The sequence below is a fragment of the Myxocyprinus asiaticus genome, chromosome 10 (assembly GCF_019703515.2).
Source record: "Myxocyprinus asiaticus isolate MX2 ecotype Aquarium Trade chromosome 10, UBuf_Myxa_2, whole genome shotgun sequence".
In the NCBI taxonomy this organism is placed as follows: Eukaryota; Metazoa; Chordata; class Actinopteri; order Cypriniformes; family Catostomidae; genus Myxocyprinus; species Myxocyprinus asiaticus.
Genome location: NC_059353.1, coordinates 42,569,433 through 42,591,270, shown reverse-complemented (window position 1 = coordinate 42,591,270; position 21,838 = coordinate 42,569,433). Strand labels below are relative to the sequence as shown.

At 38.8% G+C, this 21,838-nt stretch overlaps 2 protein-coding genes across 2 annotated transcripts in view; both read left to right on the top strand.

The window, feature by feature from the left end:
• ttn.2 (titin, tandem duplicate 2) overlaps positions 1 to 21,838 on the top strand; it is a 200,547-nt gene that overhangs the window by 35,315 nt on the left and 143,394 nt on the right. Inside the window, exons 26-41 of the mRNA XM_051709102.1 lie at positions 15 to 278; positions 402 to 662; positions 864 to 1,124; positions 1,220 to 1,483; positions 1,587 to 1,847; positions 1,938 to 2,198; positions 2,661 to 2,921; positions 3,018 to 3,159; positions 3,260 to 3,428; positions 3,531 to 3,762; positions 4,016 to 4,300; positions 4,412 to 4,537; positions 4,637 to 4,825; positions 5,564 to 5,953; positions 9,356 to 9,406; positions 18,018 to 21,806. Of these exons, the coding sequence (XP_051565062.1) occupies positions 15 to 278; positions 402 to 662; positions 864 to 1,124; positions 1,220 to 1,483; positions 1,587 to 1,847; positions 1,938 to 2,198; positions 2,661 to 2,921; positions 3,018 to 3,159; positions 3,260 to 3,428; positions 3,531 to 3,762; positions 4,016 to 4,300; positions 4,412 to 4,537; positions 4,637 to 4,825; positions 5,564 to 5,953; positions 9,356 to 9,406; positions 18,018 to 21,806 (7,206 nt within the window). The remainder of the gene's footprint in view (positions 1 to 14; positions 279 to 401; positions 663 to 863; positions 1,125 to 1,219; positions 1,484 to 1,586; positions 1,848 to 1,937; positions 2,199 to 2,660; positions 2,922 to 3,017; positions 3,160 to 3,259; positions 3,429 to 3,530; positions 3,763 to 4,015; positions 4,301 to 4,411; positions 4,538 to 4,636; positions 4,826 to 5,563; positions 5,954 to 9,355; positions 9,407 to 18,017; positions 21,807 to 21,838) is intronic.
• LOC127447326 (titin-like) lies at positions 13,425 to 15,751 on the top strand. The gene has a single exon (XM_051709119.1). The coding sequence runs from the start codon at positions 13,964 to 13,966 to the stop codon at positions 15,749 to 15,751; it is 1,788 nt and encodes a 595-aa protein (XP_051565079.1). The 5' UTR covers positions 13,425 to 13,963.

The window sequence follows — 21,838 nt, the reverse complement described above, 5'->3', positions numbered from 1 at the left end:
TTTTATTTTCACAGCGATTGAAATCGTAACTCCTCTAAAGGATGTCCATTCCATTGAGGGTACAAAGGCAGTGCTAGAAGCTAAAATCTCTGCCCCTGATGTTGCTTCTGTGAAATGGTACCAAAATGACAAGCTCCTTGTGGCTAGTGAGAGAATCCAAATGGTTGCCAAAGGGTCCAAACAGAGACTGGTTTTAAACAGGATCTATGCTTCTGATGAAGGACAGTACAAGATGGTTGTTGGCAGAGTGGAATCAACTTGTAAACTGTCTGTTGAGAGTAAGTCGAAAAAATACCCATATGATTTTTGATAACAGTAATGCTTTTTTTCTTTGGGTTTGCTTACAGATACTGTATATGTCACAGGTTCCCTTTGTTAACAAACATATTTTTGTCTTGCAGAGGTCAGAATCATCAAGCACATGGAGGACTGTGTGTGCACTGAAACTCAGAATGTCACCTTTGAAGTAGAACTCTCCCACAGTGGTATAGATGCTTACTGGACCTTCAAGAATCAGCCTCTTAAGGCCGGAGCCAAATACAAAATTGAATCCAAAGGGAAGCGCTGTAGCCTCACCATAATCAATGCCATGAAGGATGAAGAAGGCCAGTATGCATTTGCAGCGGGTGAAAAGACATCCAGTGCAAAACTTACTGTGTCAGGTATGATATTTGTTTTTGTTTTTCAAATGTGGCAAAGCTGGTTTAATGGTCTTAGCTGGTTTAAGCTGGTTTCCCAGTCTAATAGGCTGAGAAGTGCCCAAAATCCCTCCTTGGACTGGTTTATGCTTTTTTTGGGGGGGTGGGGTTTTTAACACGCAAGATACACAGACCGCTGATACAGTTATGTTTTTCTTCCACTAGGTGGTGCTATAAACAGGCCACTTTGTGATGTGACTGTGGCAGAATCCCAAACTGCTATGCTGGAATGTGAGGTTGCCAATCCCAACTCTGAGGGAAAGTGGCTTAAAGATGGCCACCATGTTGACTTTAGTGACAATGTCAGGAGTGAAGATATAGGTGTGGTCCGCCGACTTGTCTTTGTTATTTCAAGACCACAAGATATTGGAGAGTACACCTACCAAGTGGCAAACTCCAAGACATCTGCCAACCTAAGGGTCGAAGGTACGTTTACCTATTTGTTTAAAGGATTACATTTCTTTTCTGTATTGAAAATGTTTTTCATTAAATATAACTGATTATAAATGTGTCTTTTATAGCTGTGAAGATCAAGAAGACATTGAAAAACCAAACAGTCACCGAAACACAAGAGGCATTATTTAGTCTTGAACTCACCCATTTAGATGTGAAAGGATCCCAGTGGATCAAGAATGGAATAGAAATTGTCCCCAGTGATAAATATGAGATAAAAGTAGAAGGCATGGTTCACACTCTAAAGATCAAGAACTGCAACACTCAAGATGAATCAGTCTATGGATTCAAACTTGGAAAACTCTCTGCTAATGCCAGACTGAATGTTGAAAGTAAGTTAATTGTTTGGCTGAAATAAAGTTGCTCTGGAAACCCCCAAAATAAATAAATAAATAAATAATAAAGATCCTAACTTGCATTTTATTTTTCTTGCAGCTGTTAAGATTGTGAAAAAGCCAAAAGATGTGACCTCCCTGCTGAATGGAACTGCTTCTTTTGAACTGAGTTTGTCCCATGATGACATACCGGTTACATGGATGTTCAAAAACCAAGAGCTAAAACCTAGTGCAAATATTCAAATAATGTCAGAAAGGAAAGCACATAAGCTGGTCATTCAGAATGTTGAAGAAAGCAATGCTGGAGAGTACACGGCTGTAGTTGGACATTTGCAGTGCAGCGCATATTTACATGTTGAATGTAAGTACAAATTTAGAGATGTCCTGAACTTACAGCTAATCAAACTGATGTCTAATACACATAACTAATTTCATGCAATGGTTTTTCCAGCTTTGAGAGTCACAAAACCCCTGAGGAACATTGAGGTTCCAGAGACCCATGTGGCCACATTTGAGTGTGAGGTTTCACATTTCAATGTTCCATCCACCTGGCTGAAAAACGGAGTTGAGATTGAGATGAGCGAGAAGTTCAGGATTGTGGTGCAGGGCAAACTGCATCAGCTGAAGATCATGAACACAAGTAGAAACGACTCAGCAGAATACACATTTGTGTGTGGAAATGACAGAGTCTCTGCCACACTGACAGTTAGCCGTAAGTTCTTTTTTGTAATTGTTATTTTCACCAGATTGTTTACCAGAAATATTATTTAAAGACCACAGGAAATGTTAGTCCATGTATTAGCTTTGAAGCCACCTAAAAGCTAGTGTACACCTAAAAGTTAACAAGTTTTAGCAGATTTACACATTTAAAGTCTCTCTCTTCCAGGAAAAGAGACTTATGTTGCACAACTCAAAATATTTTCCAATCCAAAACTCTCTAGAATGAGAGTGACCCTCCTCTGAAAATACCTGCATATGATCAAGTAGCAATTTATGGTTCATGGCACTGAGTTAACTAAAGCTTCGATAGGTCCCATCCCTATATCCTGTTTCTTTGGGAAAAGTGTCAACACAAGACAGAAAACTGCACTCGTCAAGCGATTTCATGGGGCCTTTAAAAATGTAGCAGAACAAAACAAAATTCAGTCAATTAATGTTTATCCCTCTTCCTCAGCTGTTCTCATCACATCCATGCTGAAAGACCTGAATGCACAAGAAAAGGACACCATCACATTTGAAGTGACTGTCAACTATGAAGGAATCACCTACAAATGGCTGAAGAATGGAGTAGAAATTCGATCCAGTGATAGATGCCAAACTCGCACCAAACAGTTCACTCACTCTCTCACAATCCGGAACGTTCACTTTGGGGATGTTGGAGAGTACAAATTTGTGGCTGGATCTGCTGAAACATCAGCAAAACTGTTTGTTGAAGGTAATATCCATTGCATTATTAAATTATTCTTATTCTTTATATTTTGTATGTTCTTTTCATTCTGATCAAGTCATATTCTTTTCTGATCAATTTAAGCTCGTGTCATTGAGTTCACCAAGCACATCAAAGACATTAAAGTTACTGAGAAGAAGAAGGCCATTTTTGAGTGTGAACTCTCTGAGCCCAATGTCATGGTAACATGGATGAAAGACGGTCAGGAACTTGAAATGTCTGAAAGGTACTGCAGATATTTATTGGTTTTCCCTATCTATACCCAGTTTTGCTCTTTGACATTTGAAGTTCAGTGTCCTGATAGATATATAATCCCCATCCCTTAGGTTCAAAGTCTCCACAGAAAGACATGTGCAACGTCTGATGATCCAAACGGTGCGCATGTCTGATGCTGGTGAATACTCTGTGGTTGCTGGCTCTTGTGTATCTAAGGCCTACCTCACAGTAGAGGGCAAGGATGTGCGTATCAGCGAACCTGCAGAGAAAGAAATCACTGTAAGTACCAAGTTGTCTTTGAGACGTATATCACTATATTATTCAAATATTGACAAATGATGATCATTCCATAAAAAATGAGTCCATTCGCCTCTAATCTAGGTGCTTGAGAGACAACGAGCTACATTTGAATTTGAAGTCAACGAGGATGACATTGAGGGTCGCTGGCTAAGAAATGGAGTTGAGATCCAGTTCTCTGTAGATCAGCGTTTCAACTATGTGACTATTAGAAAAATCCATCGCCTAACAATCACAGAAACCTACAGAAGTGATGCAGGAGAGTACACGTTCATTGCTGGAAAGAACAGGAGTGTGGTGACCCTACACGTCAACAGTGAGTGTCATCTTAAAGCTTTGTGACTTAGATGTTTATGCAGTGAGATGTTATATTAATATTTATAAATCAAAGAAAAAATCAAAGATCCTGTTTAACAGATAACAACAGCATGTTAAGGTTATCCTTGTGAAATATCAGTGAGGGTGTCTTTTATGAGGCTTTTATGAACATTATATATTAAATATAATGTGTCTCTGTACAGTGATGTTGCACATTTTGTATTCTTATACAACATTATTGCATTGTTCAGTCCCTGAGCCTCCTCAGATCGTCAGGCACATGCAGCCTCTGTCTGTTGAGGCTGGCAAACCTGCACGCTTCTCTGTGGAAGTGACAGGAATTCCTCAGCCCCAGGTGTCCTGGTATAAGAACTCTCAGGCCCTTTCTTCTGGCTTCAAGTGTAAATTCCTCAGGGAGGGAAATGAGCACACCTTGCTGCTCATTGAGGTCTTTCCAGAGGATGCAGCTCAGTACAACTGTGAAGCAAAGAATGACTATGGAGTAGCCACAAGCTCTGCTGCACTTACTGTGGAAGGTAAAGTATACCAAATTAAAAATACCAAATTCACAAGAAGTTAAAGTTAAACAATTTACATAGACCTACCTCCCTCTTAAATCATGAATTATTATGCCTATTAATCCTCAGTTCCAGAAGTTGTTTCCCCTGATACTGGAGCACCACTATCACCACCTGTGGTCATATCACCCATACGTAACACTTCTGCCAACGAAGGAGAATCTGCCAGATTCCAGTGCCGTGTCTCAGGGGAAGGTAAAGCCAATAACCATATGTTGGCATGCACAATCAAATAAATATAAATGAATGCCGTAATTGATGATCTGCTTATTCCTCTGATTTACTAATGTTTAGATCTGACGATTACTTGGTATTGCAAAGACAAGGAGATCAAGCAGTCTGAAATATTCAGAGTGTCTCAGTTTGATGAAAACTGTCAGCTGGAGATTGCCAGAGTTTATCCTGAGGATGAGGGCGAGTACACGTGTGTTGCTCGGAACTCTGCAGGAATGGTCTCTTGCTCTGCTGTATTGAAACTGGATGGTGAGTTGAAGTTTCTTACCAACATAAAATTGGTGTTAAAGCTGAAATGTGTAACTTTTCAGTGTTAAAATATTTTCTCCTATCTCAACTTAACATGTAGAGACATATATGTAAACTTTGTTTATTTTTTGCAATTCCATTCGGTGGCACTAGTGGAACAGAAATTACACACTTCAGCTTTAACCAGCTAATAAGGGCATACAGTACTTCTTTGAAAATTATAGGTGCACTCAGTACTTTTTTTGCTAATTGTTAAAATTCAAACAGTTTAGAAATAGTAATAGTAGAATAGTATGTTTGAAAAATACATTTAAAATTACCAGTACACTCTCATGAGACGAAGACTCAAGTCATATCAGTCTTAGAGAAAAAGCTTTATTCTACATATGGTGCTAGGTGCACATTCACAAGCCCCACCATGTTAATATCATATGACCAGCCGAATATTACATACTTTATCTCAATAATCACCTGTAATTGGACGCTTTCAGAAAGCAAATGGCTGCGAAAAGCACATTTTTATAATTACAATATGTGAATACTGCATCTACGCCACTAGGTGTCAACACAACATAACCACAGATTTTGCTGAGTGCACCTTTTATTAGTAATGCTGTTGTCTGTGGTTTGGCTGTTAATACAAATCAATTGTTCCAAAAATAAAAAATGTGAAAGAAAAATAAGTAACTTGTGTGCACTATAGATAGTAGTTGAGGACAAATCAATACTTCCTTTCAGGAGAAACACAATTTGCAGACTATACATCCAAGTCTCAGTCGCAAGCCACGTCCAGTCTCTTCAAAAGCATTAAGTCTGTACAGAAGGAACCCATTGGCCAAAGACCTACTTTTATTCAACCAATTGCGAGCTGTGTGGTGGTTCACGGGGAAGTGGCCAGATTCCATGCTTGTGTCTCTGGCATGCCAAAACCAGAGATCAGTTGGTTCCATGACCAGCAGCCTATAAAGCCTACAAAAAATGTTGTCTTTCATTTTGATGAGATGACAAACACTGCTACGCTAATCATAGTTGATACTTTCTCTGAGCATGCTGGGCAGTACACTTGCAAAGCAGTCAATATCGCTGGAGAGGCAGCTTGTTCAGCCAGCCTTGCTGTAACCGAAGAAGGTAATTGTGATCAAAGCAGAGTATGATTTTTAAATTAAAAGAGCACAATTAATTATGAGTAATGATTCACATCATTTTCTTTCTAAGTCTCTCAAAGAACCTCTTAGTGAATTCCCTGATCACCTCCACTAACTTCACTTTATGAAACCTTTTAGTTGTTTGATAAAGCTCACTTTGACCAGAAGAGAAATTCACCAACTGTGAAGTGTGATCGAGCCTGTTCAAGTTTAAACCTGTTCTGCCATTCTTTATCATTTTTGGTTTTGCATCACATCCTCTAATGAAAGCCACCTCTGCTCTTTATTGTATTTACTATAGTTTTTCAAATATAATTATACTGTTATGGTATTCAGATCTTGCAGTTAAATAAACCTTGATACTTAGAGTTTGTGAAGCTCTCTACAATCTTGTATGAAAAGATTACAAGTGCAAATGAATGCTTGTGGGCACTGACATGCACAGAACGGGGGCAGCAGGTGTGCATTCCCCTTCCCCATTCGTTCACAAATCTAAAGGTGCCCTTTTGGTCGTCCTGAAAAAGGGGAGAAATTTTAATAATTAAATTAAAATGGTTAAATAAAACAAAATTAAAATCTTGTCATAATCTCACAATAACAGTAATAATGTGTAATGAGATTTCTTTGTAAATTGTAGGCGTATTAAAGAAAATGAAGTGGAGGTGCTTTTAAGAGCGCTCGCTACAGCAGATTGGGGGTGTATACCAATCGCAAGTGATCCTCCCTATGCTCTATACTCACTCCGAACTGCAGAGCCCTTGAAGGGGGTACTCTGAAGGAAACATGGCATTACTGTGTGAATGTACCCTTCGCTATCAGTCTTGTGGAAGGGCCCTCGAGAAAAGAGAAACTTTTTCTCACTTTCGTTTTGAACAAGCTTTCAAGTGGCATCCCCTCCTGCAGCAGTGCCCTTCAAGAAAGCAGAAAATGCAGTTTTGAATTCACCCCGGAGCATCAAAGTGCTGTTACCTCAGACGAGTATCAGGTCAGATTTACTGTGCTGTAAGCTCATCAAAAGAATAATACTCGATTGCTACCGCATTTCTGACATCGTGTACCACTAGTGTAAACAAATTTATTAATTATAATGAGAGCGGTCGCATCGCTTTCAGTGATATAAATTAAATTAGTCTTTTATAGAATATTGGCATAAAATGAAGGAGCTGTCTGGTTCAGCCAAAGCCATTTTGGTTTTGTTGAACTAATAAGCCATTAGACTAATCACTTTCAGAAAAATATCATTAGGCTACCACAGTACCGCAGCTCCCTATACACAAATTACACAGTCTGTGTAGGGCACCAACTCCCTATGGGGGCACCATCATACCCTAGGGGGCCACCAGAAACTTCACTGGCTGCCCATACTTGCATGTTATACATTGTTCAAGGACCCTTGTAGCATTCGCGGAACACAGTCGATCGCTTTGCGCTCGCGCTTTCTTATCGTGCCTTCAAACCATGCACCACATTACCAGGGTAATGCCATGGTACTGAATAATTTATCATGTTCATATTTCATGATACTGTCATGGTACTCCAATGTACTTTAAAAAATACTGTGGTTTTACTATGACACATGTCAAAAACATGGGGTTATCACAGACCATGTCTGAAAATAAATAAATAAACAAGTGTATTACCATGGTGCTTTTTGTGAGAAATATAACAGAATAGGCTATTATTTGTGATAAAGGAAAAATAATAATAATAATATGTACAGTATATATACAAGAAAATGGTTAAATATTCAAAAAGCAGAGAAATTAGTTAAGTATTTATAAGTACTACTCATTAAAACAAAAAAAAAATCAGTGCCCTTTTTTATCCTTCCGCCCCTCTCCCTGCTAAGGTCTGTGCACATCACTGCTTGTGGGCATACTTAGGCTGTGCATGTGAACATTCAGTGAATCTCCAACATGATGGTAGTCAGCCATGCGATAATCTTTTATGAGAGATATTCAGTGACATAAGCTTAATTAGTTGCGAGAGGCACTAAAGTTTAACATTGTCTGGAAGTTTATGTAAGGCCATGTAACTTGTCCATGTTTGCAGTCAATATTTTTCCGATATTCTGTTTACTGGACAAAACAAAAGTTTCAAAGGTTCTTTTGAAGATACATACAATGTACCTACAGATTCATCTAGGTCATCCAAATAAAGGACACAGTTTGTGCATCTCTCAAATATTTATTGATAAAGTTTCATTATGGAGAGATAGTTTGTTTTTCCCACTGTTGTCGGCACAAAGGTTCCTAAATTCTTTAAGAATAAGTGAACAACATGGAGGGATTTTGTCTATCTCTGGTGGTTAAGGAGAGTTCCCTGTTCACTGTGTAAAGCACTTTGAGTGTAGTGTCAGAAAAGCGCTATATAAATGTAACGTTCATTCATCATTCATTCATTCATATTGTCCAGACAGTAGGCAAGGGATGTTAAAGCTTTATAGTTAGAAGTGAACAAATAGATCCATCTGCACAGGTTATAGTGGATATCTAAAAAGTTGACAATAATAACTTTTTGTTCCACCTTACTTCCTTTCATATTATTTCTCAATACATCTTCATTTTTTAACATACAATTCTTCCTCAATTCCTGAATCCGATTCTTGAAATGGAAGCAAAGCCACTAGCAGATTGTTTTCCCTCTGAGTGGTTTAAAAACAAGAAAGAGGTGATGAATAATAATAAAAAAAACCTACATAAAGCAGTGGTCACACTAGACGTTGAGCACACTAAATGGTTTTGGACATCACAACAGACCAGGATAAGTCACATGCAAGGGCTTCTCGTTTTAGTAAATAATAAATTACAAATAACAAAAATATTATATTCAAAATTAAATATGTATTCTTTTAATTGAGCCAAAAGGTCAGTGTGTGACATTTCAATAGTCTGTTGGTCACACGTCTTCTTGTCATCCATATTCACAGGTCAGAGTTCGCCAAACTTGAACTTTCTTCTGCAGCGTAGTGCGAAATTTCTTCGCTTGCGTTTCCGGTCTCTCGCATTCGAATGTGTTTAAATGGGAGTGAATGGAGCACGAAGTATAGTGTGACCGCCTCTTAAACCTGAAAAATGTGGGCTTTCTGCAAGAGGGCACTTGGTCATGCAAATTAGTTATTAATGCTTCTAGTGAAGTTTATCATGCAACTCTTGGTGTCAGGCTGGCAAATGCATGCTCCTCAAAACTCCCATGTTTTACATTTTATTAACATTTTTATGTTTTTGTCACATACATATACAATTAATTTTTATCTTTACCTGGATTATTTATGCAATGAATAATTTGCCCTAGATTGTCATATGTTGATACTTAGACTTAATGCTGGCATATCTGGTTAATTCCTTATAACTCAAGTTTGCACACATATTACTCTATTTTGCAGTTACAAAAGTACGAGAGGAAATTGAAGCAAAAATTGAGGAAGAAGTCAAAGGTAGGATCAGTTTACAGTTCCTCTCTTTTAATGATGTTTCGTTATAAACTATTGAATTTAACATTTTAAACATATTGTAAGGTAATGACTGGTTGTACAAACTGCATGCAAGCAGACACTCTTAAATGGGAACTCTTTCAAATGTCATTACTGGATATGTGTATGGTTGAAATCAAGTGTTTTTGAATAGCAAGCAATTTGATTGATAAAATGCTTGCTGTGAAGCACTTTTGCAAAGTGGGGTTTTACATTTATCTCTTTATCTATTATCTATCACTTGAAAAGCATGAAAGAAATGGTATTTCTTAAATTTTTCTAAAAATAGAAGGTGCAGGATGATTGGTTCTTTAAAGGTTCCAGACCATAGGAAATTTTACTTTAAAAGATATGGATGTAGCCGCATCTTTTAATGGCTTCATACGCTTCTTGCATCTGGAACACCGTCCTGCAAATATTTCTTAGACTGGCTTGCAGATAGCGGTATGTGATTAAGGTTGTTTGCTTTTTTCAAATAACATTGTTATTTACTTTTAAACTATATTAGTTCAAATAAACACCTTCTCAAAGAAATCTAGAGCTGTTTTAATGACCAAACTCTTTTCTTTTGTTTTTTATCAATAGAGAATTATGTTTCTCTGTATGTGTAAAAGATTTCTGTCATTCTAAGGATTAGAAAGGGCATTTATTCATCATTCTGCAAGTCAGGTAAGGAATATTTTAGGATATATATCCTATATATATATATGTTATATTTATATATATATATATATATATATATATATATATATATATATATATATATATATATATATATATATATATATGGATATAGAAATACATCAAGTTAAATACACAAGAGGCTCTTCTTCGAACAAGATCAGTATTATATGGATACATATTAATGCTTTGAATATACATTTATGCTTTGAAGAACTGTCCACAGAAGAAGGAACAAAACATCAAGCGATTTTCGTGTCAGAATCTTTTATAAAGAATCAAGTCTTGCGTTTATTCGAACAAATATGGTGAGTGAATTTGTTTTTTATGGCTTTGTGACTTGATGCACCCTTTAATATTTCTATTATTTTCTATTTCAAATATATTTCAGTTTCTTTAGCAACCTGGGCATTTTGTTGAAATTTGTCTTCCTTTTTTTCCAGAGTTGTTTTATACTGAAGGAACTGGATATACAGCAAATGGAGGAGAGGAATATGGTGCATTGTCAAACCAAGAAGAAAGTGTAGATCATGGACCTGTAGCAACATCTGAAAACATTAAACCATCTTTCACCAAAAAGTTTAAATTTCAATCTGTTTTGGAGGATGAGAATGCAGCTTTTAGGTGCAAGCTAGTTGCAATGCCAACTCCAACAATATTATGGTTTCATAATAATAGACAGATACAGAAGGAACACCATCATAAAGTACATGTTGTAAGTAAAATGCATTTGCACTTAACAAGTTTAACAATCGAGGGCGTTATGGAAAAAGACTCGGGCAGCTATAAAGTCATGGTATTTAACACTGAAGGATCTGCTGAATCCACAGCATCACTTCTTGTGTCACTGAGGGAAGAACAAGAAGTAAATTATTTCAGTCATGCCAGACATTCAAACAAAACACACTCAAGCTCAGATTCATTAGCCGATTCAACTAAGGAGAGAAAATTTAGAGTCGACCTTAGATGTGTTGGCTCTCCATTTGATAAAAAAAGTAAAGGGCAAACAAAGGGGCGTTATAGATCAAAAAGCACTCTGTTCCGCACCATGTATTTTAGAACTGCATCCCCATCGAGAACTTCAGAAAAAGACAGTAAGTTTGAAACAGCATCTGAACGTGCACGCTCACCACCTCCAATGTATGAGAGGTACGAGAGGTTCAGTGATCGTTACAGTGATATATACTGTGACAGATTCACAGGTCGTGACCGTTACAGTGACCGGTTTAGTGATAAATTCAGTGACAGGTGTAGTGATAGGTACAGTGATAGATTTAGTGACACAGACAGCCTTCATGGAGAGGTTAAAGCTAAACTGAGTCTCTTACAAAAGGCTGTCAAGAAGAAAAAGAGGCTCTCTGTATCTACAATGTCCTCATCTGAGTTTGAGGTGGAATCGGTTACAAGTGAGCCTTGTTCCACAGATTATGTTGAGAGACTTAAATTCAAGCCCTCCACTTTGCCTGAACTTCAGCATGTTGTTCGCACTGGTGAGCAAGGTCAAAGTCCCAGAGGTTCAGCAGGATTTCAGTGTAGACTGGAGAGAATCACTGGACTTGGTTCTCAATCAACAGATCGAAGATCCAGACACTCCTTTGAACCTCAGTCAAGATCTAGGGCACTACAAATGATGAAGGGTGAACTTCCTCTAAAGAAAGGTTTTAGAAAAGGCACTAAAGTTGATGGATCTGACACACAGATGGATCAAAGGATTGCATCCAAAGAGGAGACAGAAAAGGAGATGGAATATGATACTTTAGTGCACAAAGATGATAATAGTCTTGGCCAGTGGATGAGGAGGCACAGGTCAAAGCAAAGGAACCATTTGTTTTGCAATGGTTAGAGGCAGGAGAAGCTTCCAAACAAGTGAGCAAACCAAAGGAGATAAGAAGCCCATCTCATGAGGAGCCAGTAGACAAAGAGTCTTCAAGAGCAAAGGCAGTAAAGTCAATGAAAGAAAAATTTCTTGGTGATGATGGTCTGCAACATGAAAGTAAAATGGTTCCTGTACAGAAGTTAGAACCGAGAGCTGTGTCTGTGGAGAACATCCATGAGAAAAACCTGGAGAGTGAGTGCTTGGAGAGTGACGATCAGTTCTTAGCTCAACGCATTCTAAAATGGCAACAGGATGTGGAGTGGGATGAAGAGGCACAGATCAAGGCAAAGGAACCATATGTATTGCAATGGTTGGAGGCAGGAGAAGCTTCCAAACAAGAAAGCAATACAAAGGAGATCATCCCATCACATAACGAGCCACAAGACCAAGAGTCTTTAAGGGAAAAGGCAGTGAAACCAATTAAAGAAATATTTCTTTGTGATGATGGCCTGCAACATTAAAGTAAGAATGTTCCTGTACAGAAATTAGAACAGAGAGCTATGTCTGTGGAGAACATCCATGAGAAAAATCTGGAAAGTGAGTGCTTGGAAAGTGACGATCAGTTCTTAGCTCAGCGAATTCGAAAATGGCAACTGGATGTGCAAATTGATCAGGTAGAGACGGTTGTGCCTCAGTGGTCAGAGCAAAAAAACTCTTATAGTCATGAATCTGTTGGTATATCTCACAATGAAGAAGCAGCAACTTTAAAAGCTCAAAGAGATTCCTCATTTTCAAATATTCCAAGACCCTCACCAAAACGTTCACAAGAACGCTCAGCAGAGAGTGAGTTTCATTTATCGAGAGAAAGAATAAATGAGCTAAAGAGTGAGAGTGAACACCTTGTGAGTGAAAAAGAGGCTTTGACCCAACGTATAATGAAATGGCAAAAGGATGCACTGACTGAGCAAGCACAGGGTGTTCAGCTAGACTCTGATTGGGCTGGTGTGACAGAGAGTGCTTTAGAAAGAGCAGTACACAAAGATGTTGAGTTGGAAGAGATGAGTAGGTTGTCACCACAGAGAACAGCAGAAGATAGGTTCTTCATTGATATTTCTTCTCAGTCTTTTGTGAAAGATAGTTCTAAAACATATAGGCAAATTCAAAGCATTCCTGAGGCTGAAAGTGAGAAGTTAAGGACTGAAAGTGAGTATTTTGTCAGTGAGGAGGAGGCTCTAGCAAAGCGCATTAAAAAATGGCAACAAGATGTTCTAATTGAACAAGAAGAAAGTGTTGAATTACAATCTAATTTGGCCATAGTAGACCATGTACAGCCTTCTGCTGTAACACCAGAGATATCGTTGATGTCCACTGGTTCACCAATACCAGCACTTCAGTCATGTAGAACACTTGAAGGATATGTTGTTGATAAAAACACTACAGATGTGACTGAAGGTGTTGAAAGGCAGTATTTGGGTGGTGAAGATGTAGCTCAGTGGCATCACAGTAATATAAAAGATATGACGTCGTCTAGAAAGCAACCTGATGTAACGGAGCATCAGAAAATACTCTCAAATCAAGAAATCCCCCCTGTTACTCCTACTGAAGGGAAAATGTTTGAGAGTGCATTAAAACTGGGAGCACCTGTCTTTATGACAACATTAATGTCAGATGTTGAGGTAAAGAGAGGTGAAATGACTGAACTAAGTTGCAAGTTCCAGGGAGATCCCCAACCATCTATTTCATGGCTTAAAGATGGGGAGCCTATAATGCGAGATCCAAATTTTGATGTTCGTATCAAAGCAATGTCATCAACACTGACCATTTATTATCCAACCATTGACCATCAAGGTGTCTTCACTTGTAGTATTGCAAACAAACATGGAAAAGCAAGTACATGTTGCAATTTTAAAGTAACTGATGATGATCAGACAAGGACCTGTTTTGAGCCTCCCCAAGAATTTAAAGTAACAGATGTGTCAGCATTCACTGAAAAAGAAATGATAGAAGAATAACTTAAGTCACTAATGAGCCCTGTGCTAGACAGCAAATACACATTACAGGTACCTCAGGCAGACATCCACATACCTCGGACTTCAGACTCCTCCATTCACTCCTCACCAGTTGAGATCAGAATAACTGCTCCAACACCTGTGATCAGGTTTGTTGATGAGGCTAAAGACACATATGAGCCGATTGAGAAAGCCTCAGAGTCTCTGGTTGATGATAGCACCTTTCAAACCATAAAGCATAAGTTCACATTTTCTTTTGATGTTGTTGGTGAGGCACCCCAGGTTATTAGAGAGCTAGAGAACATAGGTGCTTCAGAGGGCCAGACCGCTATGCTTGAATGCATCATAAGTGGGGAACCAATACCTGAAGCCACATGGTCCCATGATGATATTTCCCTTAATCTAAATATGAGCAAATATAGACTTGAGGTGCAAGACAAAAGATGTAGACTTTACATTGAGAATTTTACATATGTTGATGCTGGAACATACAGATGTATTGCATCTAACAAATTCGGACAGGTTGAAAGTGTTGCTGATGTTTCTTTCGATTCCACAACTCTGGACTCTGGATTTTCGTGCATTGCCATGTCAGAAGTGAATGAACCAAAAAAATCAGCTGAATTATCTTCAGAAGCAACTGTAGTTAGAACAAAGCCTTTGACTCGGAAAAGTGATGATAGTTTCACTACATTCAGTCCTGTAGAATTTCAGGATTTTGGCAAAACTGATGAACTTTATTGGCCACAGGAGGATGCTCCCAAAATAAGGCATGTTAAGAAACCAACATCAGACATGCCGGTCATAACATGTTGTGGTTTGCAGTCATCTGGTACAGAGGTTAAAGTATCAAAACTAAAACAAGCATTTGAAACACCAACAACTGCCATATGTGAGTCTGTTGAGACAATAGCACAGTCAATAGATGAGTCTTATATTCCTGTTGAAGATATTCCTGAGGTTGCTCTCGAACCTGAGCAATATGGAAAGGAACAAACAACTTCCATGAAAGAGTTCAAAGCAGATCCTACTTTGGCTGCAGCTAAGACATTCACCTTAAGGACTTCCTCAGATGTTTTAGAGGCAGGTCTGGATAACACACAGCACCCTCTTCAAGAAAATCCAGGGGACAGAATGTCTTTTGTAGAAGCAACATTATTAGACTCGCACCATTTTATATCATTAGCAAATGTTACAGAGGTCCAGCAATCACCTAATTTTGTCGGACCCCAGGCTAGATTTCCAGAGAACATGACTAGCCTAAAAGACAGTGTTGCCAGCCCTAAAGCAGTCTCAAACAACACATTTGAGCAAAGAATTTCAAAGGAGGAGGCATTTGTTGGACAAAGTGTAAGTCACTTTGGTGGGAGTGACATTGATATCTCTGCTCAAGAAACATTCATGTCAGAAACAAAGGCAGCACCAATGAGTACCATTAGCATTCAAAGATCACAAATTAAACCTGAGGACATACCACATGGTGAATTAATGAAAGCCTCAGATATGGCAAAACCACGTATTGTAAAACCCAATGTCGAGGTTAACAGAGCATTACAAGCTGACTCAGCTAACAACACTTTTTCAGAGGATTCACAGTATCGACAGCAACCGAACAAAGTTGCTAAACTAGGGGCTGCTGGTGTTCCCAAACTTGTGGAAGAAGAAGTTACTTTCAGTGCTGTTTATGACTACTATAACCCTCCATCTGATTGGGGAAGGCCCCTGTCGCCGGAGTCAGAAATGTCCATTGAAGTAGGTAGCACATTCAGTGAGGAGATGGCAGAAATAGAGCAATTTCACTAGCTCCAGTGAAGGTTTTTACTCCCCAGCTAAGTTCCTCAGTTCTTCAGATGATGAGGGTATTGAAACAACTCCCCCTGTGTTTTCCATTGATGAGGGCATGATTCTTCCAGAGGGACGTGGTTTGCTAGGTATAGGTACACTTCAGGAAAAAGTCCAGGGAATCCCTCCAGCTTTCCTTAAGCCACTTACAAAAAGGCGAGTTTTTGAAGGTGATTCCTTAAGGTTTTGTGCTGAAGTTTTTGGACTACCCACTCCAGAGGTGAAATGGTTTAGAAACCAAACTGAGCTTGAGGCAGACGAGAGGACTGGCATTGAAAGAGATGGTGATGACATTGCCCTGGAAATTAGGAATATCACAAAAGCTGACCAAGGGGAATATATCTGTGAGGCTCTTAATTATGTTGGTGAGGCAAAGAGTGTTGCTTTAGTTGTTGTTATATCAAAGGAAGCAAGGCAGATGCTACCCCCTCCTGCTGTTACTCATCAACATGTCATTGAGTTTGATGTTGAGGAGGATGAGGATCCTTCAAGGTCTCCCTCACCTCAAGAAATCTTGTTAGAAGTTGAGTTAGATGAGAATGATGTGAAAGAGTTTGAAAAACAGGTGAAGATTGTAACCATCCCAGAGTATACAGCTGACAACAAAAGTATGATCATATCCCTTGATGTTCTGCCAAGCATGTTTGAAGAAGGGGCTGTGGATTTCATAACTAAAGAAAGTGATGATTTAAAAGTAGCCTTTGAGGTTACAGAAATGCCACCACGTTTTATAAACCCTATTTATGACATCGAAATTCCCGAAAACACAAACGTAATGTTTGAATGCTCCTTAATGGGTATTCCCTCGCCAATAGTGTCATGGTACAAAGGCAATATGAAAATTCCCATGGATAAGAAAAATTACAGGCATTCTTCAGATGGTGACAATCATTTTCTGAAGATTCTGAAAGCCAACACACATGACAGTGGCATATATACATGCCGAGCCATTAATGTTATTGGTGAAACCCTTTGTAGGGCATCACTTATGGTTATGATCCCTCAGTCATTCTCAGGCAAGACAAGGGGAAGAGAACTAACAGCAGTGTCTCTTGCAAGTGCAAAGGTTCAGCCTCAGAAATTTGACTTGGTTGTTGGGAATTCATCATTTGATGTTGAAAAAACGTCAGAGATAGAGCTTGAATTTGAGATCCAACAGGAAGCAGATGAGTCTCAGAAAGCAGTTAGACTAGTCGCTGTTACCGATAATGAGACAAGTGAGCAAGGCGAGAAATATGTTAGTATTAACTTTGATGTTTTTGCTGAACCCTCAAAAGATGATACAATAGAATTCAAAGGTAAATCAACAAGCACTTGTAGTTTTCATTTTCAGGTCACTGAAATTCCCCCTAAATGTATAATCCCGTTGCAAAATCTCACTGCAGCTGTAGGTACACCTGTGATGCTCCAATGCTTAGTGAGTGGCAAGCCAAACCCTACAGCAGAGTGGTACAAAGATGGTGCTCCTGTGAAAAACGCTAGATATATTATCCAGGAAAAAGCATCAGGGCATTTCAATCTGCTTATAACAAATGTAACTCACAGTGACGCTGGTGAATTCAAATGTATTATCCAAAACAAAGCTGGTTTTACTGAAACAGCTTTGTTGTTAAACGTGTTTTAATTTGACAGAAGTTTAAAAGCATGGTTAATGAAACAATGTCAGACATGTTTTTTTGTTTTGTTTACCTTTAATAGATGTAATGTATTACAGTTGTATATTATTGTGAAATATTTTCTTCAGTGGTATATTTTTGTAGTTATTGATCCCTAATTTATTGAAGAGCCTGCCTTCATGCTCCAGTTTAAGGTTTAAAGATTAAGTTTTTATTATTTTGTATTTCTTTTTTTTCCTTTGGTGTATACTGGTGTTATCTATCACAAGTTATACTAGTGTTTAGTTAAATACAGATACATTTCATCAAAGCTAGTTCCTTTGAGTTCCTTTGAGTTATACAAAGTCAACTACTGAAATCAGCCAATGTGCCATAGTTTCATTAGAAATGCAAAGGTGCTGTTCTACCAATTTATTGTAATTCAGTGTACATGAAAAGTAAATAAAATTATGATGAAAATGTGTAGCCTCATACTGAACTTTTCCTTTTTGATCTCTAAAGGGCATTATAATGTCCGCTTCTTGACTATTGATGCTGACTTCCATCTTTATCTTTCTTTGTACTTAATGAGAATATTTTGGTGAATCTTTATTACCATTATTTTCATACAGAATTTTCTAGCTTGACTGTGACGACTGAAGAAGTGGAAGAAGCCTACAGCACATCCCTGCAATTACCTGAAAAATCTAAAACACTTGAACTCAAGCCAGAGCCAAAGCGGTTTTCTAGTTCATTAGAAAGGAAAAAGGAAAAACCTGTATTTGAATCCAAGCTTACGCCTGCTGAAGTTACTGTTGGTGACTCAGTTAGGTTTACTGTCACAGTATCTGGTTTCCCAAAGCCAAAAGTTCAGTGGTTCCACAACGGAAAGGTCATCACTTCTTCATCGGTTTATAAGTTTGTTGAAGAAAGAGATGAGTACACTTTAATAATAACTGAAGTCAAGAAAGAGTATGAGGGTGAGTACTCTTGTTCCGCTAGTAACAGATTTGGCCAAACCACCTGCAAGACAATGTTAAAGGTACAAGTGAGTGATTTATCAGTTGCAGAAAGATGGGTGGAACAAATGTTCAAAATACCAGGACAACCACCATGCTTCACCACACAAATCCAACCTGTGCAATGTGCAGAGGGCAGTGATGTAAAATTCCAATATAGAGTTACTGGTACTCCACTCCCTGATGTTCAGTGGTTTAAAGGTGGTTTTCAAATTAAGTCAAGCCAGAACTGTTTTGTTGTAAGTAACCCAGATGGTTCTGGCTTCCTAACCATGAATGTAATCCAACAGAAAGATAGTGGACTCTACACATGCAAGGCTTTTAATCCCTTTGGAGAGGCAAGCTGTAGTGCTGAGTTGATTGTATTCCACAAAAAGGTATCTGTATTTCATCAACAACAGTTAGTTCAGGAGCAAAAAAGTTATAAGGTGTCCATGACTGAGGAAGCCACTGAATCTCGCTTGTACAGTGTTAGCCTACCTGGTCAAGCAGGTGCGAGTCTGCAGGGAGGCCATCAGGTGATTTACACAATTGGCACAGAAGATAGACAAACGGTAACAAGTGAGCGGGTTGACACTTTGCATGACTTAGATATTTCTGCTGCAACTATGTACAAGGAGCAAGTAACTCATCAAGCTGCAGTGTTGGAGTCTCATGAAGTTCAAGAAAGAGTTATTTATGCTCTAACCCAGCCAGAACCAGTAGTAGCAACCCCTTTGAAACAGCTCCACATGGCTGCTATGACCTCAGCAGTTGAAGAAAGTCCAGGCTTCACCGAACAGCACTTTGATCGCATTAGAAGTCCTGAGGTTACAGTGCTTGAAGTTACAAATGAGCATCCCTCACAGTTAATGTCTGCCATAACGGAGAGTGTTACCCCACTAACCATTGTTACAGCTGAGCCATTATCAAGCAACCAAACAGAACAGATCAAGGCAGCTCCTGAGCCCAAGTATCCAATGTCAAGTCACCAAGTTGAGGCAAAACTCCCAATTGTTAAAGAACATTCACAGATTATACCACATACACAGGAAGAAAAGGGCTACCAAGTTAAAGAGGGAGTTAAAATTCTTTATAGTGCGGTTTCAACTGAGAAACAACAAATCACAGAGGGCCACTCTAAAGAACTGTCAATACTAGACTCTACCTTTCAGTCATCATTAAAGAAAGAACCAGCAAAACCGGCTGTCCTTTCAGTTAATGAGACTACACAAACCTTATCAAAAGAACAGAAGGTATCTATGCACAGACCAATTGAGGAGGCAGCATCTCTAGCCAAAGACCATGTATTAAAATCATCTCTTATTGCAGAGGAAAAAAATAAGCTCCAAGCTGATAAGACAAATTTGATCCCAGGTTTGGAAAGTGCCATTTCATTACAGTCCCAGAGAGAGCAGGAACAAGTTCTGCATTTGCAGGTCATTGCAGACCAGGATGTTCTTCCAGCTGAAGGCAGATTAAGCAGTGAGAAACCAAGCCCAGAGAAAGCCAGTGATGAAAAAAGTTATATTCTTATGCATACTGTGTCAGTTGATGCTCAGCAATCTGTCACATGTGAAGAGTCATCTCAGTTTTCAGCTAAAGAAACAAAAATTGCCATACAGTCTAGTAAGGAAGCCCCTGCCCCTTTGCATCTTCAGGCAATTCATTTAGAAAATACCTTGTCAAAAGAAGGGATAATCTCAATAGAAGAGCCAGACCAACAGATGGCAATACAGAAGCAGGAGAAAGCACGCCAACATGTTGCAAGCACAGAGGAGAAAAGAGAGCATACGGCAGATTTTTGTAAAGATATTGATGTATCTGTAACAGGTGTCCAGTCTGAAATAAGAAAAGAACCCAAACCCCAAAGTATTCTTCAAGTCTTTTCAGAACCAATGCTGTTACCGAAGGAAACCCCATTTGTGAGTGATGTTAAACAGCAGCGTGCCATAGTTCAGAAGGAAGATCACTGGAATATTGTGCATGTACCATCTGTGGTAGAGAGTAAGGATATAGAGGAGGGACACACAGAGAATATAGGACTAATTGAAAAATATGAGTCTCAAAGCAAAGTTGAACCCAAAGTCCCTTCAGAATCAATTCATATTGAAGAAAAGGCAATCTCAACAGAGAGCAGTGTTGCTCTGGAGGCCACAGAACAAGATTTTGCTGTCCAAATACAGGAGGGACAGTCTGTTAGACAGTCTGTGTTAATGGAAGAAAAGCATGCTATCAAAGGTGAGCATTCTCAGGATATTACAAAATCTGAAACAACCACAGCAATCATCACAGAGCAGAGAATGGATGCTCTTTTAGTGTCAGAATCAAGAGTGAGCCAAACTTTACCCAAAGAGCTCACTTTTGTTGTTCCAGCTCCAAAACCACACACACTGAACATAAAGCATCAGTTGAAAAGCATACTCACAACTGCTGTGGCTCTTGACCAGCCATTAATCCTGGCAGATGTGGTGCAGAGTTTAGGAGCTGTGGAAATACATTATGTAAAAGAAAGGAGAGAACCCAAATATATCATGTTCACATATCTTGTCACAAGTGCAAGTGTCCCACTTGAAATTACAATTGCTTTTGAAGGAGAGTATCCTCAGACTGCTGATCTCAGGAGTGAACTTCAAGCTGCTTTCTATTCCATTGTCTATCGAGAGCAGCAGGTTTTGACCTCTGAGCAGCCAGGCATGATGCACATTGACAGACCGCAGAGATTACAGGTCAGCATAGCTTCCTCAAAAGAAATACTTTCGCCTGTGGTGGAGATGGTAAGATTGACAGAAAACATCGAGCCTTTTACATCACCAATTTCACAGTCTGCAGCTTTAAAAACTGAAGACAAAACCTCTTTTCAGTCTGTGACAGCTGAAGATCGAGTTGTTAAGTCAAAAATTCATATGGTCACTGAATCAAAAATTGATATCCAACAGTCCATCCAGTTTGAGCGACAGGAAACCAGATCTGTGACAGTGAAAGCCCATGAGAGAGATGTAGGTACTTCAAGTATGACAACTGAACTGGTCCTGGGGCCTGTTCCAACAGAAAAATCTACTGCTGTTATTTTACAGAAAGAGGAAAGGGAGGAATATATAACTGAAGCAATAATGAAATTAGAGAGAGAAGAAGTTAGAGAGGGTTACCCAGAATTTGAAAGCTCTTTGGAGGATATTGAAATAGAGGAGCATTCTGAGGTGAAAATGTTATTGACTATAAGACATGTAAAGAAAGTGAATTGGCTTTTAAATGGAAAATCAATTAAATCTGGCAAAGAGTTCAAGTGTTCTAAAGACCATGACACATACACACTAGTAATCAACAAAGTTATGAAGGTTCATCAAGGAGAGTATACCTGTGAGGCTGTAGGGGAAGCTGGCAAGTCTACAACGTCCTCCCACCTCACTGTGGTCTCAAGAGGTTGGATTTACAGGATTATTTTGCCATCCCAT

What these genes read in the sequence shown, in the direction of transcription:
- LOC127447326 (XM_051709119.1), top strand. Translation starts at nt 13,964, where the DNA reads ATGAGCCCTGTGCTAGACAGCAAATACACATTACAGGTACCTCAGGCA.